The sequence below is a fragment of the Neomonachus schauinslandi genome, chromosome 4 (genome assembly GCF_002201575.2).
Source record: "Neomonachus schauinslandi chromosome 4, ASM220157v2, whole genome shotgun sequence".
Classification (NCBI taxonomy): Eukaryota; Metazoa; Chordata; class Mammalia; order Carnivora; family Phocidae; genus Neomonachus; species Neomonachus schauinslandi.
The window spans coordinates 43,044,948-43,067,824 of NC_058406.1; the positions used below are offsets into that span (position 1 = coordinate 43,044,948).

At 54.5% G+C, this 22,877-nt stretch overlaps 1 protein-coding gene across 1 annotated transcript; it reads right to left on the reverse strand.

Annotated features, from left to right (window-relative positions):
- Window positions 1-2,867: 2,867 nt before the first annotated feature.
- TTC22 (tetratricopeptide repeat domain 22) lies at window positions 2,868-22,877 on the reverse strand. The gene is made up of 7 exons (XM_021684339.1): window positions 22,145-22,877; window positions 9,121-9,176; window positions 8,806-8,921; window positions 8,389-8,507; window positions 6,926-7,087; window positions 5,182-5,334; window positions 2,868-4,683 (listed from the first exon to the last, which is right to left on the reverse strand). The coding sequence occupies exons 1-7, from the start codon at window positions 22,709-22,711 to the stop codon at window positions 4,147-4,149; spliced, it is 1,710 nt and encodes a 569-aa protein (XP_021540014.1). The 5' UTR covers window positions 22,712-22,877; the 3' UTR covers window positions 2,868-4,146.

Sequence of the window (22,877 nt, forward strand, 5' to 3'; positions counted from 1 at the left end):
GAGGGTCCATATCTGGGCTCTCTATTCTGTTCCGTTTGTCTATATGTCTGTTTTTGTGCCAGTACCATGCTGTCTTGGTGATCACTGCTTTGTAATATAGCTTGGAATCGGGCAACGTGATTTCCCCAGCTTTGTTTTTCTTTTTCAACATTTCCTTGGCGATTCGGGGTCTTTTCTGATTCCATACAAATTTTAGGATTGTTTGTTCCAGCACTTTGAAAAATGTCATTGGAATTTTGATCGGGATGGCATTGAAGGTGTAGATTGCTCTGGGTATCATAGACATTTTAACAATGTTTATTCTTCTGATCCATGAGCATGGAATATTTTTCCATCTTTTTGTGTCTTCTTCAATTTCTTTCATGAGTGTTCTGTAGTTCCTGGAGTATAGATCCTTTACCTCTTCGGTTAGGTTTATTCTGAGGTATCTTATGGTTTTTGGTGCTATTGTAAATGGAATCATTTCTCTAATTTCTCTTTCTACAGTTGCGTTGTTAGTGTATAAGAAAGCAACTGACTTCTGTGCATTGATTTTGTATCCTGCCACATTACTGAATTGCTGTATGAGTTCTAGTAATTTTCACAATCTTTAATGTGCTTTGCTCATGCTGGCTAAGTGGGAGTTTCTAGCTGCCTGATGTTGGCTGCTAGACCCAGAGGAAGGAGTGGGCAGGCAGCACGAGGTGGGATTCGTCTTCATTACTCTGATGATGGGGTCATTAAGGCTTTTACTCTGCAATGCTCCCCTAAGGAGCTCCTGCTGCTTCGGCGATATGACAGACAGTTGTCCTCCCAGCCACCTAGCAGAGATTCTGCAGGGCTCAAAGCTGTAAATAAATCAAGATCACCCACCCGCGAGCCTCCTCCTGGGGGGCTTCCACACCTGGCCTTAGCAGTGACTTGCTGAACAGGGGGAGCCAAGGAACAGGGAAGTCAAGGGCCGGGGAGAGTGTGGGGAAAGGCCACTAACGCAGGATAGTGTGGCTGGTGTAGAGGGGGAGGAATAGCCAGCCCTGCTGGCTAAAATCTTTGATAGCTTTCCATTGGCCTTCCAAAGTCCCCAGTGTGGCCCACAAAGCCCTGCATCACCTGCTCTGCCTGATCTACACTGTGAACTCCCTGAAGGCAAGGGCCTATTTTGGTCTCCACTGTAGCCCCAGAGCTTGGCACTATGCTTGGCATTTGGCCAGTGCCTGATAAGTATTTGCTGAGTGAATGAATGGAAAGCCTTTAGTCTTCCTGGACTTACCGGAAGTAACCTTGGCAGAGGAGGCAGCGCTGAAAGGGCAGAGAGCACTGGCCTACGAGTCTGGAGGTGGAGTACGAGTGTGTATCTGTCATCAATTTGCTGCTCGACCGTGCCCAAGTCCTGCTCTCTTGCCTTGGTTTCCCAATCGCAGAATTGGGGAACTGGCAGAAGGTGGCAAGGAGGTGGAGAGAAAGCCAGTGCTTTCTGGTTGAGCTCTAGGCCTCCAAGGTCTTTGGGCTACAGACCTGACCCTGACCTCAGCCCTGTGGACCTGGTGGTGACGGAGTCACCTGTTTGGGACTGAGGTAGCACGTCACTGCTGTGAGTTTCCTCAGTTCAACAACAAACCTGAGCCTATCCTGTGTGCCAAGCTCAGTGCAGGGCCAGGAGCTGAATCAGATGTGGTTCCTGCTGTAAAGATTCCAGAGTTGAGTGGGGGCAACACTCATGTTGGGATACTTATGACCCAGGGAGAGGGGAATAAATGTAATGCAGTGGGGCACAATGCCCTGAGAGCAATCCATGCATAAAAGAGTGCTTAATGACAGTTGGAAGGACTTGACAAGATTCCCTAGAGGAGGCACCTTTGAGCCTAGCACTTAGGACAGAAATTACAGGAAAAAGAGCCAGCAGAGGAATAGGATATACAAAGGCACAGAGGTAAGGCCATTTGGGCAGGGAGACTAGTACCTGGTGGGGAGGGAGCAGGGGTAAAGTGATGGGATGAGTTGGTGATCACAGGCCTAACTCTAGACCACAGATGACACATCTTCGAGGCAGGGCTTTGTCCCAGGAGGCAGCACACAACAGGGCAGGTCTGGTCCAAATCCTGGCCCTTCCCGTATTTATCTGTGACTTGTTCAGTGGCTCCATGTCCTCACCTATAAAGTGAGGATTATAGTGCCTACCCCTCAGGGCTGGTGAGGAATTTAGTGAGCTTACATGTATGAATTGCCTTACACATAGGAGGCAGTCCTGGAAATGGGGTTTCCTTTCTCTTTTCGTCTTTTGGCCAGTGTGCAGATACTCCAAGCTCTAGTGTGTTTATGTTGCTTATTTATACAGTTAGTTATGGATGAGATTATCAAAAAGAAAGTTTATTGGAAAGGTTCAACAGGAGTAGCAGGCAATGAAGGGAGAAATACACAACCTGGCAGACAGGAAAAGTAAGGAAAAGCCGCAAACTGGGAAGCCTGGGGACGCAGACAAACTTCACCAGCTTCTCAATTTTGCCAGCAAACTGCCTCGAATTCAGTTTGTTCGGGGAAGCGGGAGAAGAAGAAAGGGCTGGTTTTCTGGCCTAGGGAAGGGCACAGGTCACAGTTGTGGGGGGAGAAGGATGTGGGGGAGGAGTGGAAAGGGCTGGGTGTACTGCTTGCTCTGGAGTCAGCTGCTGGACTCTCCTGCAGTGGGGATAAGAGGAAGGAAGGAGGGAGAGGTCACCACCCACAGCAGTGAGCCATGGTGAACCATGAGGTGGAATTTGGGGCCTTTCGCGTGGTCTCACTGCCCAGACTTCACAGATTCCACTGTTGGTGTTAGAACATTATCCTAATGGATCTCAGAGTGCCCCATGTGACAGGTGACACTTAAACCCTTAACATGTAAACACTTAATGCTTTAGTGTTAATCACTTTATTAGTATTTTTCCAAACCTGCAAAATGCTGACAGTAAGTTTGAAGTACAGGGGTGGGAGGCTAGGAGGTGAGACTTTGGGCAAGCCACCTCCCTTCTAGGAGTCTCAGGATTCTCATCTACACAGGGGATTGGAGTGCATGATCTCTAAGGACTGCACTTTTCAGTCTGTTCTCCATCTGTCACTGGAGACATGAGAAGCAATGCAGGGGTGCTGGCCCTTCCCTGGTAAAGTTTGAGGATCAGGGATAAGGGCAAAGCAGTGGGTATAACTCTCCAAAGAAAGGGAAAAAATGCAAAATAAATCACAAACCATTATGGGGGTCCTGCCATTGCGGTTATGAACAACCAGCATTCCCGGAGTTTGGCAAGACCTCTTCTGGAATTTTAGGTTAAAGTGGCTCTTGTAGGTAGGGCCACAAGAATCCAGCTTGGCCATTTTAAGATTTACTGGCAATCAGAGCCTAAGTCTTTGACAGTAAAGTTCCACATCCAAGACTCTATGACTATGAGTCCAAGCGTGTAAAATTCCAAGACTTTCTTCACGCTTTTGTGGAAGGTTCACGACTGGGTGCAGGTAGCACTCCCTGATGGGTGGGGGACCCTAGGTTCTCCTAAGAACAGAGAAATCAAGCAAAGATTATACTGGATGGGCTTTACGTCAGGGCGTTTGGGGGCCTTTCAGACCAAGCTGGCCAAAGATGAGGCCTGCTGGAGACTGCTAGGCAGGTAGGCAAAAGGCCCGAGCAGCCAGGTGTAGGCTATTGCCTTGCCCTTACCTGCTCACTGCACAGCTTTGCCCTCTGCTCTGGCGTGGCTTTTCTGGCTGCGGGACCTGAGACCCACTCCAGTCAATTTACGGAGAGGCGGCTTTATTATAAGGGTAGAGTGTGGCTCACGGCAATCCAAAGACAGGAACTCAGGCCTCGAGGATTGCGCAAGGGGACTAAACAGCCGCCAGAATGGAGACAACTATCTTCTGTATCTTGCATCCATCTTACTTTTTCTGCATATTTGCACAATTCAGTGCTTTAAATGGCAGTCTCCCGGTGGTCTCTCGCGTCCGCCCCAACCTCAGCGGCTCTCTTGAGCCGGGCCTTTGTGGCTCCGCGGGCAGGCCAAACTGCCCTCGTCTCTCAACCGCCCCGTCCCAATTCCCAGAAGAGAATCTAATTGGCTCCGCCCAACCGCCAGCCTATGGCAGGGCAGGCCCGTTTTGAGCGCCCAATCAGCTGTAGGTAGGGCGGGGCCTCGACGCCCCTCAGAGGGAGAAGGCGCGGCGGCCCCGCGGCACGCCTGCGACGTCGCCGTCCTGCTCCATGGTCTCGAAGAGCAGCCGCACTAGCGCCGGCCGGCCCTGAGCCACCAGGGCCCGGGCAAGCCCCAGCACCTCGCCCGTGTGGCCGCGCCACACGCGCTGCAGCTCCTGGCGCAGGCGCGCCGCGGGGTACTTGCCCTGGGCGCGGCGCAGCCACGCGTCCACCTCGCGGCCCAGCTCCGCGTCGCTCAGCTGCGCCTGGCTCCACTGCGCCAGCAGCGCCTCGAGCAGGCAGCCGAAGCCCTCGGTGTGGCTGGAGCCCGCGTCGTCCAGCTCCACGGCGCGCTTGAAGCAGGCCGCCGCGTTGGCCTCCTCGCCCTTGATGCGCAGGCACTTGCCGCGCAGCAGCTGCAGCTCGGGCAGGGTGGCGCCCAGCTCCGACTCGCCGGCCTTGGCCAGGAAGACCAGCGCCTGGTTGAGCGCCGCCTCGTCCACCGCCAGCAGCTCCTGCACGGCGTCCACACCCATGTAGTAGTAGACCTGGCCGGGGAGGGCGGGGTGAGCCTTTCTCCCTGGGCGTTCCGCGCCCATACTTGCTTTTTAAAAAATTCCACCCTCCCTCCGACAATGCTTCACAAATTCCCGCCCCCGGAAAAGGAGAAGAAATAGCGATTCCAGTTCCAGCCCCACCACTCTTGGCCGTATCAGCTTGAGCGAGGCACTCTCTGGGCCTCAGTGTTCACGTATGGAAAATTACGATATTATCACCTCTTGGTAATCATTCCTTGTGCCCAGAAGGAACTTCTGGATAAAGAGTAATGGCCCTCACTTCCTGAGTGCTTTAGAAAGAGCACGGCCCTGTTCTAAATGCAGTATGTGCGTTTTCTCATATAATCCTCACCATGGCTGTAGGAGGTGGGTACGGTATCAGACAGGGATGTATTTCTCCCTGTGTCCTCAGTGCCCAGGCCTGCCTTGGTAGAGAGTGAACAGGTTTTTAGTAAGCCATTGGCTACTCAAGCCAAGAGGCTGCCTTACCTGGCCAATGTCCAGGTAGGTCTTGAGGCTTGGGCACACCTTGACCACTTCCTCCAGGTCGGCCTTGGCGCAGGACAGGTGGTTCCTGTCAGGCATGCCCCCGAGCCCCATCTTGGCTCGCTCCAGGTTGTGCAGGTAGGCTCTGAGGTGGATCTGCCGTAGGGAGTCAGCTCAGGGATGATGCTCCAAGCAAGGACCTCTGCCCTCCTTTCTACCCTAAATGATGCCAGTCTTTTTCTCAGCAGCAACTCAGGGCAGTTCTGTGGTGCAGTAGAGGGCCACTGACACTGGGACCCAGAGTCCTAGGTCCTAGTTCTGTGCCAGCTATGCTAATGACACCCTTTCTGGGCCTTAGTTTCTTTCCCTGTCTGTACAATGAGGGGGAAAGAGCCCATCATTCATTCAACAAACATGTACTGGATACCCATCATATGCCAGGCCCAGTGCTAGGTACTGGGCATGCAGTGGTGACAAGTGGCTATGAAAAAATAAACAGGGTGATGGGCTAGAGGGGACTGGGGGAGAGGGCTATTTTAGATAGGGTGGCAGCACAGATTTTGTGAGAGTCCACATAAGCAATTTGGAAAGAATGGAAGGTGGCCCCAACTTACAAGCATCAAATTACAAATGATTCCAGACTCTTGCCTTCATCCTCACCCCTCCTTTTCCCCCATACTTGGCGCATTAAAAAAATCTACAGGTTCCGAAGGGGAGGCATGAGAAGGAGGAAGTAGGTAAAAGGGGTCATTGTTGCTGAAGGTATTAATGCTTTATACCCAACCCGGTGGGCTCTAGTTCTAAGAGAGCATCATAAGGTGGGGGAGGCGGGAACTCTGGCTTCGGAGCCAGTTGGACTTGGCGGAATTCCAGCCCCTCCCCTCTCCCCTTATTAGCATGTGAGCTGGGGAGGATGTTTTTCAACCTCTGTGAGCCTTATTTTCCACATCTGAAAAATTAGTACACTGGTATCTTCCTTGGAGAGTTCCCATGACGATTGAGAGAACATATTCTAGCCAAGATCTAGCATATGGTATGTGCTCAGTTCATTCATTCATTCATTCATTCATTCATTCATTCATACATTCAACAGATATTCATCAAGAGCCTGTTATGTGCTAATACTGTTCCAGGCACCCCAGTAGAGAGCAAAACAAAATTCCCTCCCCCCATGGAGCATATATTTTAGTGTGGGAGAGAAAGACAATATGCATGATAAATAAATAGTATGTTGGGGAGTAATAAGCACTAAGAAGAAAAAGTAAACCAAGAAAGAGGACAAAAAATGTTGGTGAGAGGTTGACATTTTCAGTAAGATGGTGCTAGAAGCTTCCTTTTCATCAAGACCTCCAGGAAATGAGGAAGGAAGGCAATCAGGGAGAAGAGCATTCTAGGCAGAGGTCATTATCCATACCTTACAGTTTGGGGAATGGGGTTTTAGATAGAGTAATTGGTTGAGAGGCCAGATTTCAACCCAGGTCAGTCAGCCTGTATTGAGTGCTAACCAAGTAGAGGCTAGAGCTCATCGACAGGTCATTGTAGAGGGGTGCCTGCGGTGGGTGGGGGTCTCCTTCATTCTTTCACTCAACAACCTTATAGAACACAAACCTTGTGTCTTGATGGCTCCTAAGCTCCTTTCCACCAGGAAGGCCCTATGACCTTTGGGCTCTGGCAACAGTCTTAGCCTCTGGCCCTTGTTCTCTGATTCCTGATGGCAGGATGAGGCGGAGCCTGCAGGCTGACTCACCTTGGCCCTTGTGCAGTATGCCTGCCAGTTGAGCTCCGGATCTCGTAGGATATCTAGAGCCATGTTGCAGGTTCCAATGGCCATATCCTGCTTTCCTAGGAAGTGGAAGATTTTGGCCAGGCGATTCAGGATGGGGGGTTGGTCCTTGGCTATCTCAATAGCCTAGGGAAGGGAGAAGGGTAAGAGCAAACTATTTGGTTATTTGCCTGACCAGCAGGTCTCCCATCTCTGGATAGAGCCATGTCACTGCCATGCTCTTACTCCCGAAATCTACCTGCCAGTAAGTTTGGCCATATCATGGAACCTAACACGTTAGCGTACAACTCACTGGCACTCAACTCCCAAGAGCCCGACTCCCATGCTCCCCACCATGTTCATGTGTCCTGTCCAGTGAATCCCTCCATACACAGGCAAATCTCTCTTCCTTAGACACATCCAGGGTATGCTCCCCCAGTTTCCCAGGGCCGTTGGAAGGAGGGTCAGAATTAGCCTTTACCTCCCCCATATGTACACAGTGCAGTGTTTCTGTTGGGATCACAGTACTTCCTCTCTATACTGTTACTGACCACTGCCTGTCCTGTGTGGGTTGCTGCCTCTGGAATAGCGAACTCCTGCAGGGACTCATCTCTGTGCCGGGCACAGGTTAGGTTCTCAAGGAAGGGTGAAGGCAGTGTGTTTGTTAAATTGGACACAACTCTCAGAATCCTTATGAGCCATCGTTTCTATTCTGTTCTAAGATCTCTCATCAAGGACTTGCTCATTAATCTATCCACCAGCAAGCATTAGGGATGTGCTCCATGCAGGGCACCGTGCTGAGTGCACAGGTCAATGAATATCACAGGGTCCCTGGCCTCCAGGAAAGACTTCAAAACTGAGCTAAGTGTGGAAACTACCATATAAACGAGGTGCCCAAGAACAAGGCTTGAACAGCACTTTACAGTTTACAGTGAACAGTTTCAACCACTACCTCCTTTGAATCTCTCAATGACCTAGAAGGTAGACAGACGACATAATTAACACATAATGAGGCTCAGGGATGGAAGTGACTTGCTTAGGGTCACATGGCCCATGGGCAGAGCTGGCACAAGACCCCAGCTAAGCCCATCTTCTTTCTCTATGTCACTGGGGGTTGGGGAAGGACAGTGAGAACCACGCCTGAAAGGGAGAAGTCTGAGGGTATATCTGAGACAAGGCGAATAGCTTAGAAGACAAGGCTGGAGAGACGGGCTTGGGGACTGGGCGTGGGAAGGGTCTGATTCTTAAGCAAAAAGGAACAATGACAAACATCACCATTGTTTTGAATGAAGAGAGGAGGGAAAGCCAGGGCACTTCCTGGGTGGGGGGGGCACACGATGGGGGATGGAGGTGGGACGCCACCCAGAGAAGCAGCGGGTTCCAGGAGAGAAGGCTGGGGTGTCACGGTCCATCCCAGTTTGGAGAGTGGGTGTGGCCAGGGGACGTACCTTGCCAAAGCAGTCCAGGGGGTCGGTTCCCGAGTACCCACAGTCGTGGACACCCATGGGGGTGGTGGAGAAGGTGTCCTTCCTCTCTAGCAGCATCCCGAGGTAGCACCAGGCCAGAGCTGGAGGTGAAGTGTGGGAGAGGGGTGTCTAGGAAGCAGCGGGGTGGAGAGAGGGAGGGGGCCAGCTCCACGCACGGTGTTAGCCCCCAGGAAGACGAAGGGAGGGTCCGTGGCATGAAATCACTGAGCAAGGTGCAAGGTGCAGGAGTTCTGTGAGATAAACGAGTGAGTATATGGGACAGAGGGTGAGAGAGAGAGCAACAGGATCTCCCAAAAAGGAAGACGATGCTAGAGGTGGGGACAATGACAGTGACAGGCAGGGCTAGTGACAGGTAAAGGGGGAGCCAGGTGGTCCTACCTTGGTGGTGGGGGTCCGAGGACTTGAGCACTTGCCGGAGCAGGGCCAGCGTGCGGTTGAAGGCGGGCAGCCTCTTCTGCTCCTCGCTGCCCATCTCCAGGAAGATGCCATCTAGCCTGTGGCCAAGAAGGGGAGGGGGGTAGCTGGCACCCCCTCCCAGCTGTCCCTAGGGTGCTGCGAGTACTCCCCAGGCCAGTGGCATGGAGGGGAACTTGGGGAGCCCTCACCACGGAAATGGACTCAGCCACCTCTTCCCCGGGTCCCAGGCCACACCTCACCCTCCCCACTGTCCAGTCCCGGGCTCCCCAGGCTGACCTGATGAAGAGCGTTGCCATGGTGAAGTACCAGCCCCTTTTCTCCTCCACTGGGATCTAGGAAAGCAGAGAATGGCACTTGCCCTGAACCCCGAGAAGCAGCAAGTACACCTCTAATCGTGGTCCTGGATCTGCCACTGGTGGCTGAGTAACCTTGGGTGAATCACCTCATTTCTCTGACTGCACAAGTTTTGATGAGACAACCTGTGTGAATGTCCTAAGTAAGGTGCCCATCACGGAGCAGGAGTGGAATACATTTCTTCCCTCCATCTTGCTTTCCAAACTAAGCTCCCCTCCCCCTGGCTCCCCTACCTGTGCTCTGGATCCCCCCCATTCCAGGGCCCACCAGCCACTGGTCACCTTCTCTCTCCCCCACTGTCCACTCGCTTCTCTCCTTTGGCACCACCCTTCAGCTTCCTCCTTCCTGAGAAAGCCCTTTCGGGCTTGTTAATGGAGTTCAGCTGCAGCCCAGGACCCCCCTGAACGGTTTTCCCACTGTTATTCTTGCCAACCTCACCAGGCATTTAGACCGACTTGGGCACCAGATAAAATATTTATGCTGTTATTTATGGGAGTAGCTGCTGCTGCCTCAGGAAGGAATTTTAATGAAAACCAATAAAACCCCTAGTGCATATCAGCAGCTCTGCTTCGGGCTCTGCTCCCTCCCTCCACATTTGTCTCCTGGCGTGGATCTCCAGGCTGGATTCTGCACTCACCACCCCCCACCCACCATGGCCTCCTCACCTCAGGACCCCCATCAACCCCCCCGACTCCCAGCAGCCGAGTTGAATGCATTCAGTCCAGCCAGCATTTCTGGGCATCTGTGGTGTGAGGCCCTGTGCTGAGTGCTTAGGGACGTGGCACCGAATTGGACCGGCACCCTGGCCCAAATGGGTTCACAACCTAGCTAGGAAAACAGGTCCAGGCATAAATAATAGAGCCTGACTGGGTGACCACCATGTGCCAGGATCCTGACACCCACCCTCTCAATCTCTCCACAACTTATTGGGTAGGTTTCATCTGCTTTTTACAGATGAACATATTGAGGCTCAGTGAGGTAAAATGACTTGCCCAAGGTCACACAGCATATAAGTTTCAGAGGTGGAACTCGAGCTCCCTTTGTTAGGCTCCAAAGCCCATGCTCCCCTTACCACACCAGCTTGCCTACAACATTCGTATGAGGCAAAGTCCAAACAAGCCGTGAGAGTGATGTGGACAGATGCACTAGGATGCGGAGGCCACTCCCAGCCAACAGACTCTGAGAAGGTCTTGCAGAGGATGGGCTGTCAGGTGAGTCTTGAATAGCAGTGGTGTTTCAGAGGGTGGGCTGGGGGTCAAGAGCATTCCAGATGGAGGGCTCAGTGTGGAGACGTGTGGCGTGACTGGTGAGCTTGGAGCACGGTGTGTGTGAGTGGGGTGTATGTGGGGGAAATGTCACCAAGTTATGATGTGGCTGTTCTGAGGAGGCTGTGGATGAGCTTGGAGGGAGAAGAGAGAAAGGGGGTCCTGTGAGTCCGATCCCACGGAGAGGTGTGACTGCCCTTCGAGGCAGGGTCTTGACCCAGGGTGCAAGCCAGATCCCCCAGAGGAGGCCCCGCTAATCACATTTCTTAGCCACTATTCACCAAGTATCTTCTCTGTTTGGCCCAGGCTGGGCACAATGGGGATAGGAGAGGAAAGGCAGGTCCCACCTTTAGGAGCTCCCAGTCTGGTGCGAAAGCCAGATCATATCACAGTGCGAGTGGAAGGAATGCTACGGGTTATGGGAGGAAGCATCCTGCATGTTACAGGAGTGCCCACAGAGCTTCTAGAGGAGGACTTGCTGGCACAAGCCTCTCCAGGACAAGTAGGAACCACCCAGGTGGACACCATGGCATCAGATGGAGAGACATCATGTGCCAAAGCTCAGTCGGAGATGAGGGAGTGTGGTGTGTTGTGGGGTGGGAGGATGAGCCAGCAAGGGCACATCAGGAGGCGCCCCCGAGGGCCTGGCTCAGGTCCTGGGGTTCATGTTCAGGGCAGTGGGGAGCCTTGGAAAAGGCGGTGCCCAGATCCAGTGTGTTTTTACATTCACACCACCTTGGAGAGTCCTCCTGTCACTTAGGTGGGAACACGTGTATGGGGCTTTAGCTGGGGACAGGGCTGTCCGGAGGGGAGGGCGGCAGTTGCCAAGGGTTGAAGGACATCCTCGAGGGCTCAGTGGAGAACATTTGTCAAAGCAAACGACTAGGATGGGCTGGTGGATAACCTTACCTGTTCTACCAACATGGCACCTGGGACATAGGAAGGGGGACTCAGAGTCATGGGGCCACTCTTGGGGGCCATGCTTGCTAAAAACCGGGACGTAACGTCAGTGTGTGATCGTGTGACAGAGTGAAGCTTAAGTGCCTCAGGCTTTCTGTCTAGAGGTATGATCTCATGACCTCTGGCCCCACGCCCACTTTGAGGTTGGCCAAACTGAGTCCTGGTAGGGAGAAACGGAACCTGCTGCCTCATTCAGGCTTCTGACAAGAAGGTATGACCACGAGCAAGAGCAGAGGCTCAGGTGGCCGACAGGCCTGGCCCTATGAGGCGGGCGACCCCAGATGCGTGAGTTACCTCTGGGAGGCTGTGTCCTTATCTGCAAAGGTGGATAATAATATAGAGCTCGCAGGCATTGTGGGGCAGTGCCCAGCCCAGAGTATGCGCTCCATAAATGTTGGACCCCTTTCTCCTGGCTTGGGTTAGAGCTGAGTGGGTTAGGCTGCTCTGTCCAGGGGACTTATTCCAGTTCCCTCTGGGCAACAACCTCTCCGGAGTCCAGAGGGGTCCTGGCTCACCCTGCTCTCCACCGCACCCCCGCCCCCACCCGCCCACTGTGCTATTAGGACCTCAGATCCGCTGTGGGGTCCCAAGCACCTTTCTCCCCTCCACAGACCCCCAGTGTTGGAGAGTTACATGGTCTCCTCAGGGCTCTCCCTGTTCCTCTTGTTTGGCATTCAAGCCACAAGAAACTAAGTTATGTGCCCAGATCGCAGCTGGTACCAGACAGAGGTGACACTTAAATTTTTGCCTTCATAATCCTAGCTCCAAGCATTGTCCTCAGCACTGTTTCCTTGATCACTCGCATTCTTTCTCTGAGGATACTGAGACCACAGAGGTGAAGCAACTTACCCAGTAACACGCTAGTTAGTATCGGGGCTTAAAACCCGTTGGTATCCTTGAGTAATTCAAGAGCCTGGCTGTGGTTTGCACTATGCAGGCAATACCACCACCTGGTGGCGGTATGCCTGAATTGCAGGGGTAACTCCTCTCTCCTGGTTCCCTTCAACTTGAAGGCTAAAACAGATTTTCAGAAAAGTAGCTAGCTGAGTGACATCGCAATGACAAATCGCAAACGTAGTCCCTCCTCAGATTCTGCTGAAGAGTGACGTTTTCAGGAGGGCTTATGGGGTTGCAGATTTGGAGTGGAGTTAATGGCCCAAACAGATCTAGTCTGAGGTCTCACCTGGCTTGAGCTTTAATCCTCTATCCCCGTGATGAAATCTGGTGGACGCCATGCACTCTGCTGGGCTATCCTGGCCCGAAAATGGGCTGTCTCTTTAAAAATCCTTCTGGTTGTAACTAAAGCAGCAGCTGAGGCTGTTACCAGGGGCAACCTGGCAAGCCACGGTGCGTTAAATTAAACAGGCCTCTGGCTCCCCCCTCCCCTCCCGGAGAAGGAGGGGCTGTTCAACCTCTCTCCTGGAGAATAAAATTGCCCTGAAACCTCTTAGGGCTGCAAGGCTCTCACTTCCAGAGTTGATAGCTCCCAGAGGCAAGATGTTGGAAGCAGCCCGGGAGGCCCGGAGAGGGCTTCTGCCAGAGGAGGAGTGTTCCCCAAGGGCCTGCCCAGCGTGGGCTCTGGGCAGCACACCACCCTTTCTCTTGCTGGGTCTTCCTCACAACCCTGTGAACTGGGGGTTCCGGGGTCTGGAGAGGGGGCCAGCCAAGGCTGCAGGCTGGAGGGGGTCTCACATTAGGCCGCCACTCCATGGCAGATCGGTGGGAGGGAGCTGGGCAAGGCCCAGGCACCAGCACTGACCCTCAAGTGAAATCCTCAGACCCTGGGACTCACTGAGTAAGGTGCAGCCCTCAGGCAAGGGGTCCTCAGGACATTTCCCTGCTCCCCGGAGGCCCACGCTCTTACCTCCCTCATTTACCTTCCCACCACATCTAGCCGCAAGTGTTTGCACAGTGCTTACCATTTACAGAGTGGACACACACAGATTCCATTTGGTCCTCAGACCATCCTGTGTGGAATGTAAAGTGAGTTACCATTACTCTCTTAGCACTGATGGGAAAACTGAGGTGGGACCATGTCCTCAAAGTCACATAGCCAGTGTAAGCCCAGACTGAAACCTGGAAATGGTGCTTCTGTCGCTATACTGATAATAGCAAATTTTATTGAGCACTTGCTATGCGCCAGGCTCATAGTGTACATGTGTGAACCCATTCAACCCCCAGGGTTACCTATGAGGTCGTGACTATGATTACCCCGGTTTTACAGAAGAAGCGACTGTGGCCCAGAGCGGCACAGCTAGAAGGCAGCAGAGCGGGGACCCCAGCAGCCCAGCCCCAGAGGCCCTGCCCCTAAAGACTAGACTAGTGGTTCTCAATGTGTTGTCCCCTCCCAGCAGCGGCAGCACCTGCAGTTTGATAGACATGCAAGTTCTCAACTCACTGAATCAGGAACTCTGCAGCAGGGGGCGGGGGGGTGGGGGGAGCCACCTGGGTTTTAATAGGCCCTCTGATGCACTAGATCCTCGCTGTAGCGCACGGTGGGGACCTGAGGGATGGTGGGCTGGTCGGTGGATCTCTTTTTTAAATGAGCCAAAGGATCAGAATTGTGATCCTCAGAAAAGCCTGAAGACCCAGGTTCCTACAGCTGCGTGGGTAAGCGACAAAGGTAGGTGATCTGGCAGAACCGGCAGAGAGGAGGATCAGGATAGGCCATTACAGGGCAGGCTTGTGTTAACTTGGTGGGTACAAGGGAGGATCCTGACTGGTCCACTTACTTCAAAAGGGGGCCCCCTGAAGAAGGAAATGTTGTGGGCCTTGGCTATTTTCAAGGATTTCAGTAGAAAATCTTTTAATATACCAATGAGCGAGGAATCTTTATGCATCTGGATAGGCTATAGAGAGACCTTGCTGGTTCTGCAGGAAAATAATTGCCTTGCAATTTGAACTTTGCCCCTGATGACATTGTACTCTCCATTTCTGATTCCCTTCCCGAGAGCTGACTAGTTCTCCTCCAGGAGAGGGGGATGTGAAGGAGCAAAGGGCATGCACATTTCCGAGCATCGACTCTCCACTGGGTGCTTCAGTGCCTCCGTGGACTGGACCCTCGCAGCAGCCTGAGAAGGTGCAATGCATCTGCCTCCTTTTCTGGGTGAGGAAACAGAGCCTAATAAAAAAAAAAAAGCCACCGCCCAGCCCCACAGCCCGGGGTGGAAGTGCCAGGATTCAAGTTCACATCTGCTTCCCTCCAACGCCCCTGTTCTTTCCACCTCATCACACCGACCCTGTGAAGGCTGATGCTGCAGAAATAAAAGTCACAAGGTGGCAGGCCTCAGGAATACGTTCTTCCTGCACAACTGGAATGTCCTCTGTGATGACACAGAGCAGCCTCCCTGCTCTGCACACCGAGCGCCGCCCCCACCCCACCTGCGGGACATGCACCAGAAAGGCAAGGGCTAGGGTTCTACCCCCGCCCAGCTCCTGCCACAGGGGTTGCGGAGATAAATGGAGGGCTGGGATTGGAGTCCCATTCCTGCCTCTGCCTCCCCCAGGGATCCTGGAAAGGCCCCCAGCCCAGCCTGGGCCTCGGCTTCTGCATCCACAAATGGGATGATCCCACTTGGCCCGCCTGTGTCACAAGTGGTCAATGTGATTGGTGGAGAGGATCTGAAGGGGCGGTGCTATGCCATGGAAGTAAGTCACCTATGCCTCCCTGTCCTGGCTTCCCTGGATGGTCTTCACGGAATTTAAGATTTGAGCAGATTGACCGCAGCTTCCCATTCTCACCCCTCTTCTGGTCCTAGGCCTGTCATGTCACCGCGGTGGGTCATCTTTGCATTGCACTCGTTCCCTAGACTCGCAGGACTGTGTTGAGCCACTTTTCTATCCCACTGTCCTTAGAGAAAAAGGACCCTGTCTAGTCCTGGGTCCAAACCCAGCCCTGGGGACAGTAGAGACTGGGTGGGTCTGAAGAAGTGTCTCACCTCCTGTAGTAATAACGGTGATGCCTGAATGTTCTCAGCTCCTCCCATGGGTCTGTGCTGTATGTGCCCTTAACATTCTTTTCTCCCGTAAAAGAGGTGGCTGAGCCAGATGATGCTAAAGGCAAGTTGGACTCTGGGATCCTCTATCAATGAGGAGGGGAAACCCACTTCCCAAACATGCTAGGTACAGAGGGAGAGAAGCCAGCAGCAAACTCAGAAATGGGAGTGGTTCCAAGGCCCTCAGAAGGCTGGAGCCAGAGCCCAGGAAAGCTGCCCCAGCCTGTGTTTTAAGTCCAAGAGACCTGAGTTCAGTTCCCGGCAGCCACTCCTGGCTGTGTGCCCTTAGGCAAGTCACTACACCTCTGTAGTCTCAGTTTGCTCATCTGTAGAAGGGGCTAATACCACTTCTGGTTTCCCAGCATTTCTGTGAGGACCAGACGAGATCAACTATGAAAAGTACACGAGTGCACAGTACCTAGCTCACTTTCCAGTGTTAACCATCTCTTTTCCTCACTGAACCCAATCAAACCACTCAGATTTGTGGAGTCGTGTGTGTGTGTGTGTGTGTGTGTGTTTGCAAGCACCATGGGAGGTGAAACCCTACCCGTGATCTCCAACTCTTCAGTCCTCAAGACACTGTCCCCCACGGTCCCCAAGCTGTGGTTTCCCACATGTGTGTATGCATTTCCTTCTGCCAGGAGGTTCATTTCTTCCCCCACTTCTCTGCTTCGCAAAGTCCTTCCTGTTCCTGAATCACTCTGGCCGCCACCTTAGTCCACTGCTCTCACTTGAGAGAGGAGGAAACAGAGACGCAGGGAGGGGAGGGGACTTGCTCACTAACCCACAGTGAGTTGGGGCAGGGCTGGGGCAGGAACCCTATCCTGGCCCCTGACTTGGAGTGGGGTCCTCCCCAATGCCATTGTTCTCTTCCCAAGACTGGTTGGGGCTAGGCTGAGGGAGACCTCAGGAAGGGCAGGAGGAAGGAGAGAGGAGGGTGGGGGCTCGCTGAGAAGGAGAGACCCGGGGCTCACTTGCATCCCAGGTCCTGGCAGCCCCATCGGGGGATGAGGATGGGAAGCCCATGACCATCGATGTTGCTGGGGCTGGGCCTTCTGTCTGTGAGCACAGTTACACTTCCTACAACCCTGTTAGGCAGGCACCATTGTGCCCATTTCACACACATGGACACCCAGAGAGGCTAAGCAGCTGGCCCAGGGCACCCGGACATGGCCAGCGGGGCAGCGATCCCCTGCAGGCTGTGGACTCCCACGCGGACCCTCTGACCACAGTCACACCAGTGCATCTGCCCAGGGCCCAGGGGTCTTGGGGGAGTGGGAGAGGGAGGAAGGAAGGTTGAAGGAGAGGGGGACCACGTGGGAGGCCAAAGCTCTGTCAGGAGCTCTGGAGCTGGCCTTCTCGGTGGCTGTAGAGGTACAGAAGGGTGTGTGTGTGTGTGTATCTGTGTGTGCATGCGTGTGCATGCGTGTGCATGCAGGGGACCCTGGGGCTACCGACCAGCTCTGCCCTCTTGGCCCTTCCTACCGCGTCCCCACCCCGCTGGGTGTGGTGGCTGGTTGGAATGTCCACACCTTGGCTTGTGAGGCTCTCTGCCAGGCCTGTAAGCACTGCCTCCCTTCCTGCCCGCCTGGCTGGGGGTGCGATCTGCATGGCCACAGCGCGCTGGGTCACCTTGGGCAAGCTGCTGCCCTCGTGGAGCCTGTTACGTCCTTGGTGTGATGGGAAATCACACTACTCAACTGACAGTGTGTCTGTGAAGTCTGAATAACAATCAAATGCACTAATGAATGTAAAATTCTGAACTCCGGGCCTGGCACTCATCATCGTACTATCACCCTGGGCCGTGAGCAGGGGTGAAGGCCTGCGTGAGTGCACCTGTGTGTCAAGCCACCAGTGTTTGGGTAAAGGGGAAGACAATCAAGAACCTGAGTTAGCTTGGGACGGGGGTACTTTTTAGAGAAACAGAGGTTCAAGTTACCTTAGTTAAAAAAAATAGGGATTTGAAGACTTAAAGGCCAGTGACTCAGTGAAATGAAATTTAACAACAGTTACAAACCGCTCTTGGGTGTCCCACCCTATGTTGGACACCGAGTGGTGGGGGGCTAGAGAGAGGCCCAGGTGCAGGGAGAAGGCTGGGCTCTGACAGGACGTGTACCCTGCCCGCAGCCTTCTGACTTCTCTCAGTCCTCACGGCCACCCAGGGCGATGGGCCTTAGAATCCCATTTGGCAGATGAGGAAACAGAGGCTCAGGGAGGTAAAGTGACTTATCTGTACCACCTGTGATGGAGACAGAATTTTAACCCAGTCTGTCTACCTCCAAAGCTCCTAACACCCCCTCGCCCCCACTTTGAGATCTGTCACCAAGAATCCACCCATGACTGTGTGCGTGCCCGCGCCCGCACCACGGGGTTGCTGGCCGGAGGATAGTAATGACAGGTGAGAGCAACCGGCCTCCTCACATTGTTGTGACTTAAAGAAAAACAGGAGGGAGTGAAGAGCTGAGAACAGAAGTCACAAACATGCCCCCCAACACACACACACACACGCACACGCATGCACACACACTGGACTTATTTTTGGATTCTGGGCTGAATTATTAACTTTATAAGGTTTTCTCTTGTCATTTTAGTGGGCAGATGAGCACTGGTTCTTCAGCTGCCCTTTATCCTTTGAGCACCAGAGGCTCCTCCGTGCCTGAGACAGTGCCAGCCCTGTGAGGCTGGAAAAATCTCTTGCAGCTACAGCATAGGGTGGGCCAGACCACCAGCCGCCCACCGCCCGCTGGGCCCCCGTGGGCCAGACCCTCTCAGCAGGGGTCCCACCTCCTCCTGCCCTGGCCCTGACTCTGACCTCGTCTCTGCTCCCCTCTTTCCCACCCTCCCCCCTCCACACACGCATGGCAACCCACCTCCCCTCTCCTGACACTTCCTCTGCCCTAGTTTCCAGGACGTGGTCCGTGCAACCATCTGCACTTAGCGCGCCCCCACTTCTCTGACCTCCCCAGAACGAGCAAAGGCTTTGAGGTCAGACAGAATGGGGTGGATTCGACTGCCACTTACTAGCTCTGTGACCCTGGGCAAGTTACTGAGCCCGGCTATGCCTCAGTTCCTGCTGGGATCTGGGATCAGAAGGTTCTTGTGGGGACTAAGATCGTGTCTGGAAGACATTCGTAAGTATTATTGTGTGAAGTTGCGTGTTGTGTGAAGGAAGGCTTCAAGGCGGAGGTGACATCTGAGCGGGGTTTTGATGGATGGAGTCTACTTGCTAGGCAGGGGGGTATGAAACAGCACAGCATGCTGGGAGGAGCAGAGGTGGTTTCCAGTTGCTGGGAAGTCAGAAGCAGCTAAAGAGGAGGGCGGGAAGCAGATTTCAGAGATCGAGTCAGCAGTTCCCCAGCCAGCCTGGGCTCTTCTGTGGGCAGCTTTGGACTGCCCTCGTTCTAAGCCACTCAGCTGTCATTAACACCCGCAGGCTCTGCAGGCCCTCACCGCAGGACCTTCGGACACACCACGCCCCTGCTGGGAGTGCCCTCACCTCATTCCCGCCAGTACACTCCTGCTCCTTCTGGAAGCCTATGTCACTCACTTGTGCTGAAAGGAAGCATCTCCCTTCTCTGAAACTCCGTCACTGCCATTCTACCCCCGGGACCTGGACTGCAGACTCCAATATCTGGAGAGCTGACACACAGTAGGTGTTCAATAAATGTTAAGATGCTGAGCACCTGCCTCTCAGACATGCCCAGAATTTGCCAGTTTATGGGCACTTTCACCCCATGATTTGATCGGAGGCAGAGATCACTATTATTAACGTTCATGAAGCAGATGCCAAGACCAGAGACGAAAAGTGACTTGTCCAAAGCCACACAGCAAAATGATAAAAGAGCTAGGTGCTTGAACCCAGGCCTTCTGCTCTAACTACAGTGAAATCATCATTGTTACCCCCGATATGGCCATTTCTTGAGCACCTACTCCGGTCCGGTGCTTTAGAGGCATGATCTCTTCCAATTCTCAGATGACAAAATGGGGGCTCCAAATCCCCAACCTTCTCCTGTGATGGGGGGGATGACTATAGCCGCGCTGTCCAGACCCAAGGATAGCATGGAGCCTGGTGCCGGGCCACCGCCCACCTGAAGCAGTCAGTTCTTGCCCTGAAGCCCTGGGCAGCACCCTGCTTGACACTGTCCTCTGGGAGGTCACTCACGGTGGGCGGGGGGGTGGGGGGGTGGCCCCCACCATGGCTAGGCTGACCAGCGGCGACGGCAGGGAGAGAGATGCTGGACTCTGTTTGATCCCTATGCCTAAACCTCTGCCTCCACGCTCACCTCCTCCAGGTAGCCTTCCCCCCTGAGAGCAGGAAGGGACCTTGTGGACCATCCCCCTCTCTGCCCCCATTTCACAGGGGTGGGAAACCACAGCCCAGAAGGGAAGGCCCAGGAGGCCTCCTGGCTCCTAGCTCAGGACCCCTTAGGCCCTGCTCTGCTGCTGGGACCACACTCAATACACACTATGCTGTCCATGCCTCCTGCTGAGGGCAGCAGGCATTCAGGGCCTCGGGCTCAGGCTTTAAAACAGAACACCTGGGTCCCTGTGGGCCCTACGGGATGGCCACAGCTAGCCCCGCCCCCCCACCGAGGCACTGGGGGCTCCGCCAGCCCGGGTGAGGTGGGCGTTGTGTCCGATTTGCTGGCTCTTTGCACACTCTTTTCGAAGTGCTTTCCAAATATCAGCTTATGACATCAACCAACTGAGAATGCCCTCCTCTTACAGTGGAGGGAGCCCAGGACATATGTACCATTATAATCCCCATTTTACAGGGAGGGAAATGGAAGCTCCGAGATGCTGAGGACGGACTGGAGGTGAGACAGCGTGGGGGGGGTGGGGGGGGCCTGGGATTTGGACCTGGACTGTCTGACCCAGAGTCTCCTGTCTTAACCTCTACCCTGCGCTGCTCTCTTGAACTCAAGTCTGTGCCCTCCACCCTGCATTCCCTGAGGTCTGGACTCCACATTTCCTCTCTGAAGGTGGAAAAGGCTTTGGGTGGGAAAAGGCTCCAAGGGAGTGTACAGAGGTTTTATGAATGGAGCCCTGTGTGAAGGCTTGTTGTTATTTAAATATCACGAATCTAAGCCATTATAAAACATCATGGTTATCAGCTAAACCTGTCTTCATGGAAAAGTCACCGTACCTCTCTGAACTGTGGTTTCCTTTTCTGTAACAGGAGAATAATGCCCTCTGTCATCTAATGCAGGTAACCTTTGAGATGGCTCCCAGTGATCCCCATCTCCTGGTATTCATGTCCTTGTGTAGTCCCATCCCTTTGAGTGTGAGCTAGACCTAGTGACTCACGTCTAGTGAACAGAATATAGCCAAAGTGATGGGATGCCCATGTGGCAAAGGACCTGAAGGGGGCTTCTGGCCAACAGCCAGTGAGGAACTGAATCCTGTCTAGAGCCACGCGAGTGAGCTTGGAAGCAGGTCCTTCCCCAGCTGAGCAAGCCTTCAGATGAGAACATAGCCCAGAGGCACCCAGCTAAGCCACGCCTGGATTCTTGATCCACAAAAACTACGAGATAATAAATGCTGCTAAGTTTTGGAGGGTGTCTGTTAATGCAGCTATAAGTAACTAATATACTTGGTGTTTTTCTACTCAGTGCCAGGCCCTATTCTGCCCATACAAGTATTCAAGATACATTTATTGAGCGCCACTGTGTGCCAGGCACTGTCCCCAGTATAAGGTTTGCAGTGATAAACCAGACAGATGTTATCCCCACTCTCAAAGACCTCAAGGCTGAATTAAGGAGACAGATTTGTGAACGGACAGTATGAGCAGTGCTGTGGGAGCCCAGGGCAGGCACCTGACCCAGCCTGCAGAATCAGGGGAGGCTTCCCAGAGGAGGGGATGCCTGAGACAAACCCAAGACTGGGGAGAACCTCCCAGTCAAAGGTGGAGCAGAAGGGCATCATAGAAAGAGGCCAAGAGAGTGGCAAGGTGAGCTATAAGGAGACTTGCCCACTGGGGGGACACAGGGAAGCAGGCTTTGCAAAAGCATGTCTGGAAGGGGGTACTTGGCAGAGAGAGAGCAGAGAGGAAGAGCATGGAGGGTCTCAGGTGCCCACCAGAGAGCCTTGGACTTATCTGCCAGGCAGTGGGGAGTTACCAGGGGTGTAAGCAGCTCAGGGTCGTGGCTGATAAGACTGAGCAACATGATGCTGGCAGCAGGGTGGAGGACCAAGCAGAAGGGTCAGGCAGGAGGGCAGGGACCCAGGCGGGATGATGGCAACTAACTAGTCAGGCAGGAAATGACGGAGGCTGGGCTGGCAGAGGGAGGCTGGGGAGGAGTGGCTAGATCTCAGAGATATGGGCAGGCCGAATGGACAGGGATTTGGGGTCTAAGTGGATGGGGAAGGGGGTGTGAGGGGGAGGAGGGAGGAGGTAAGAATGCTGCCCAGGTTGGGTTGTGCGGTTGGTTGTGCCATTTACTTAGGCGATGTGCACAGGCGCTTGGACAGGTACTTGCTGGGAGAAGCAAGACGAGAGGATGAGTTGGCCAACGCGGATTTTGCAGCGTTGCCAGAAAAGAAACCTAGGCAGACTGCCCCGCTAGGAAGCAGGTCCACGCCCTAGCAGAGAAAAGCTACAGGCCTGGTCTGGGAGAGCGCCCTGGAAGCCAAAGGGCTGGGGTTTGGGGAGAGTCTGCGGGGACGTCCCTGCAGACGTTGGGGGCCACGACCCCAGCCCTCCCGACCTGGGGACGGGTCACCCACCTGCTGCCCGTAGCCCAGCGCCTTGTCGTAGAGCGCGATGCCGGCGGCCAGCACCTGCGCCCGCTCCTCCGGGCTGGCGCAGCCCACGTCGAAGCCGTGCGCATAGCCTTGCTCGGCCAGGCAGCGCGCCGCCCGGCGCTGGGGGTCCCCCGGCGCCTCGCGCTCCGCCGCCAGGCCCATGAGGCCGGCCAGCCGCCCGGCGCTCGCCTCCTCCTCTTCCTCCTGGCCCAGCCGCCCGTACACGTGCGCAAGGTTGGCCCAGGCGTTGAGGTTGCCCGGGTCCTCGCGGGCCACCTCGAGGAAGAGCTCGCGGGCCTCGTCCAGTTCGTCCAGGTAGAAGGCGAAGGTGCCTAGGAGGTGGCGCACGGCGGGGCGCTGCGGGGCGGCCGCCAGCTCGAGCTCTTGCTGCAAGCCGTCCCGCTGCAGCTTCAGGTCCCGGGCGCGGAGCGAGGCCGGCGAGCGCGGCTCGAAGTTCAGCTGCATCTCCAGGTGGAAGTGGCCCGGCAGGTAGTCCAGGTCGTCGATGAGGGCGTCCAGGTCCTCGGCCGTGGCCTCCGGCTCCGCCATGGCAGCCCCGCTGCTCCCCGGGCCTCGCCCCTGCCCCGGCGGCTGCGGGGGTGGGGGATGTGGGGACGTGGCTGGGGCGCCCCGGATCGAGCCCGGCGCGGACGGCGAGGTGCAGCGCGCGCGCGGAGGCCCAGGGTCCTGCCGCCTCCGGGTCCCGGGGCGCCTC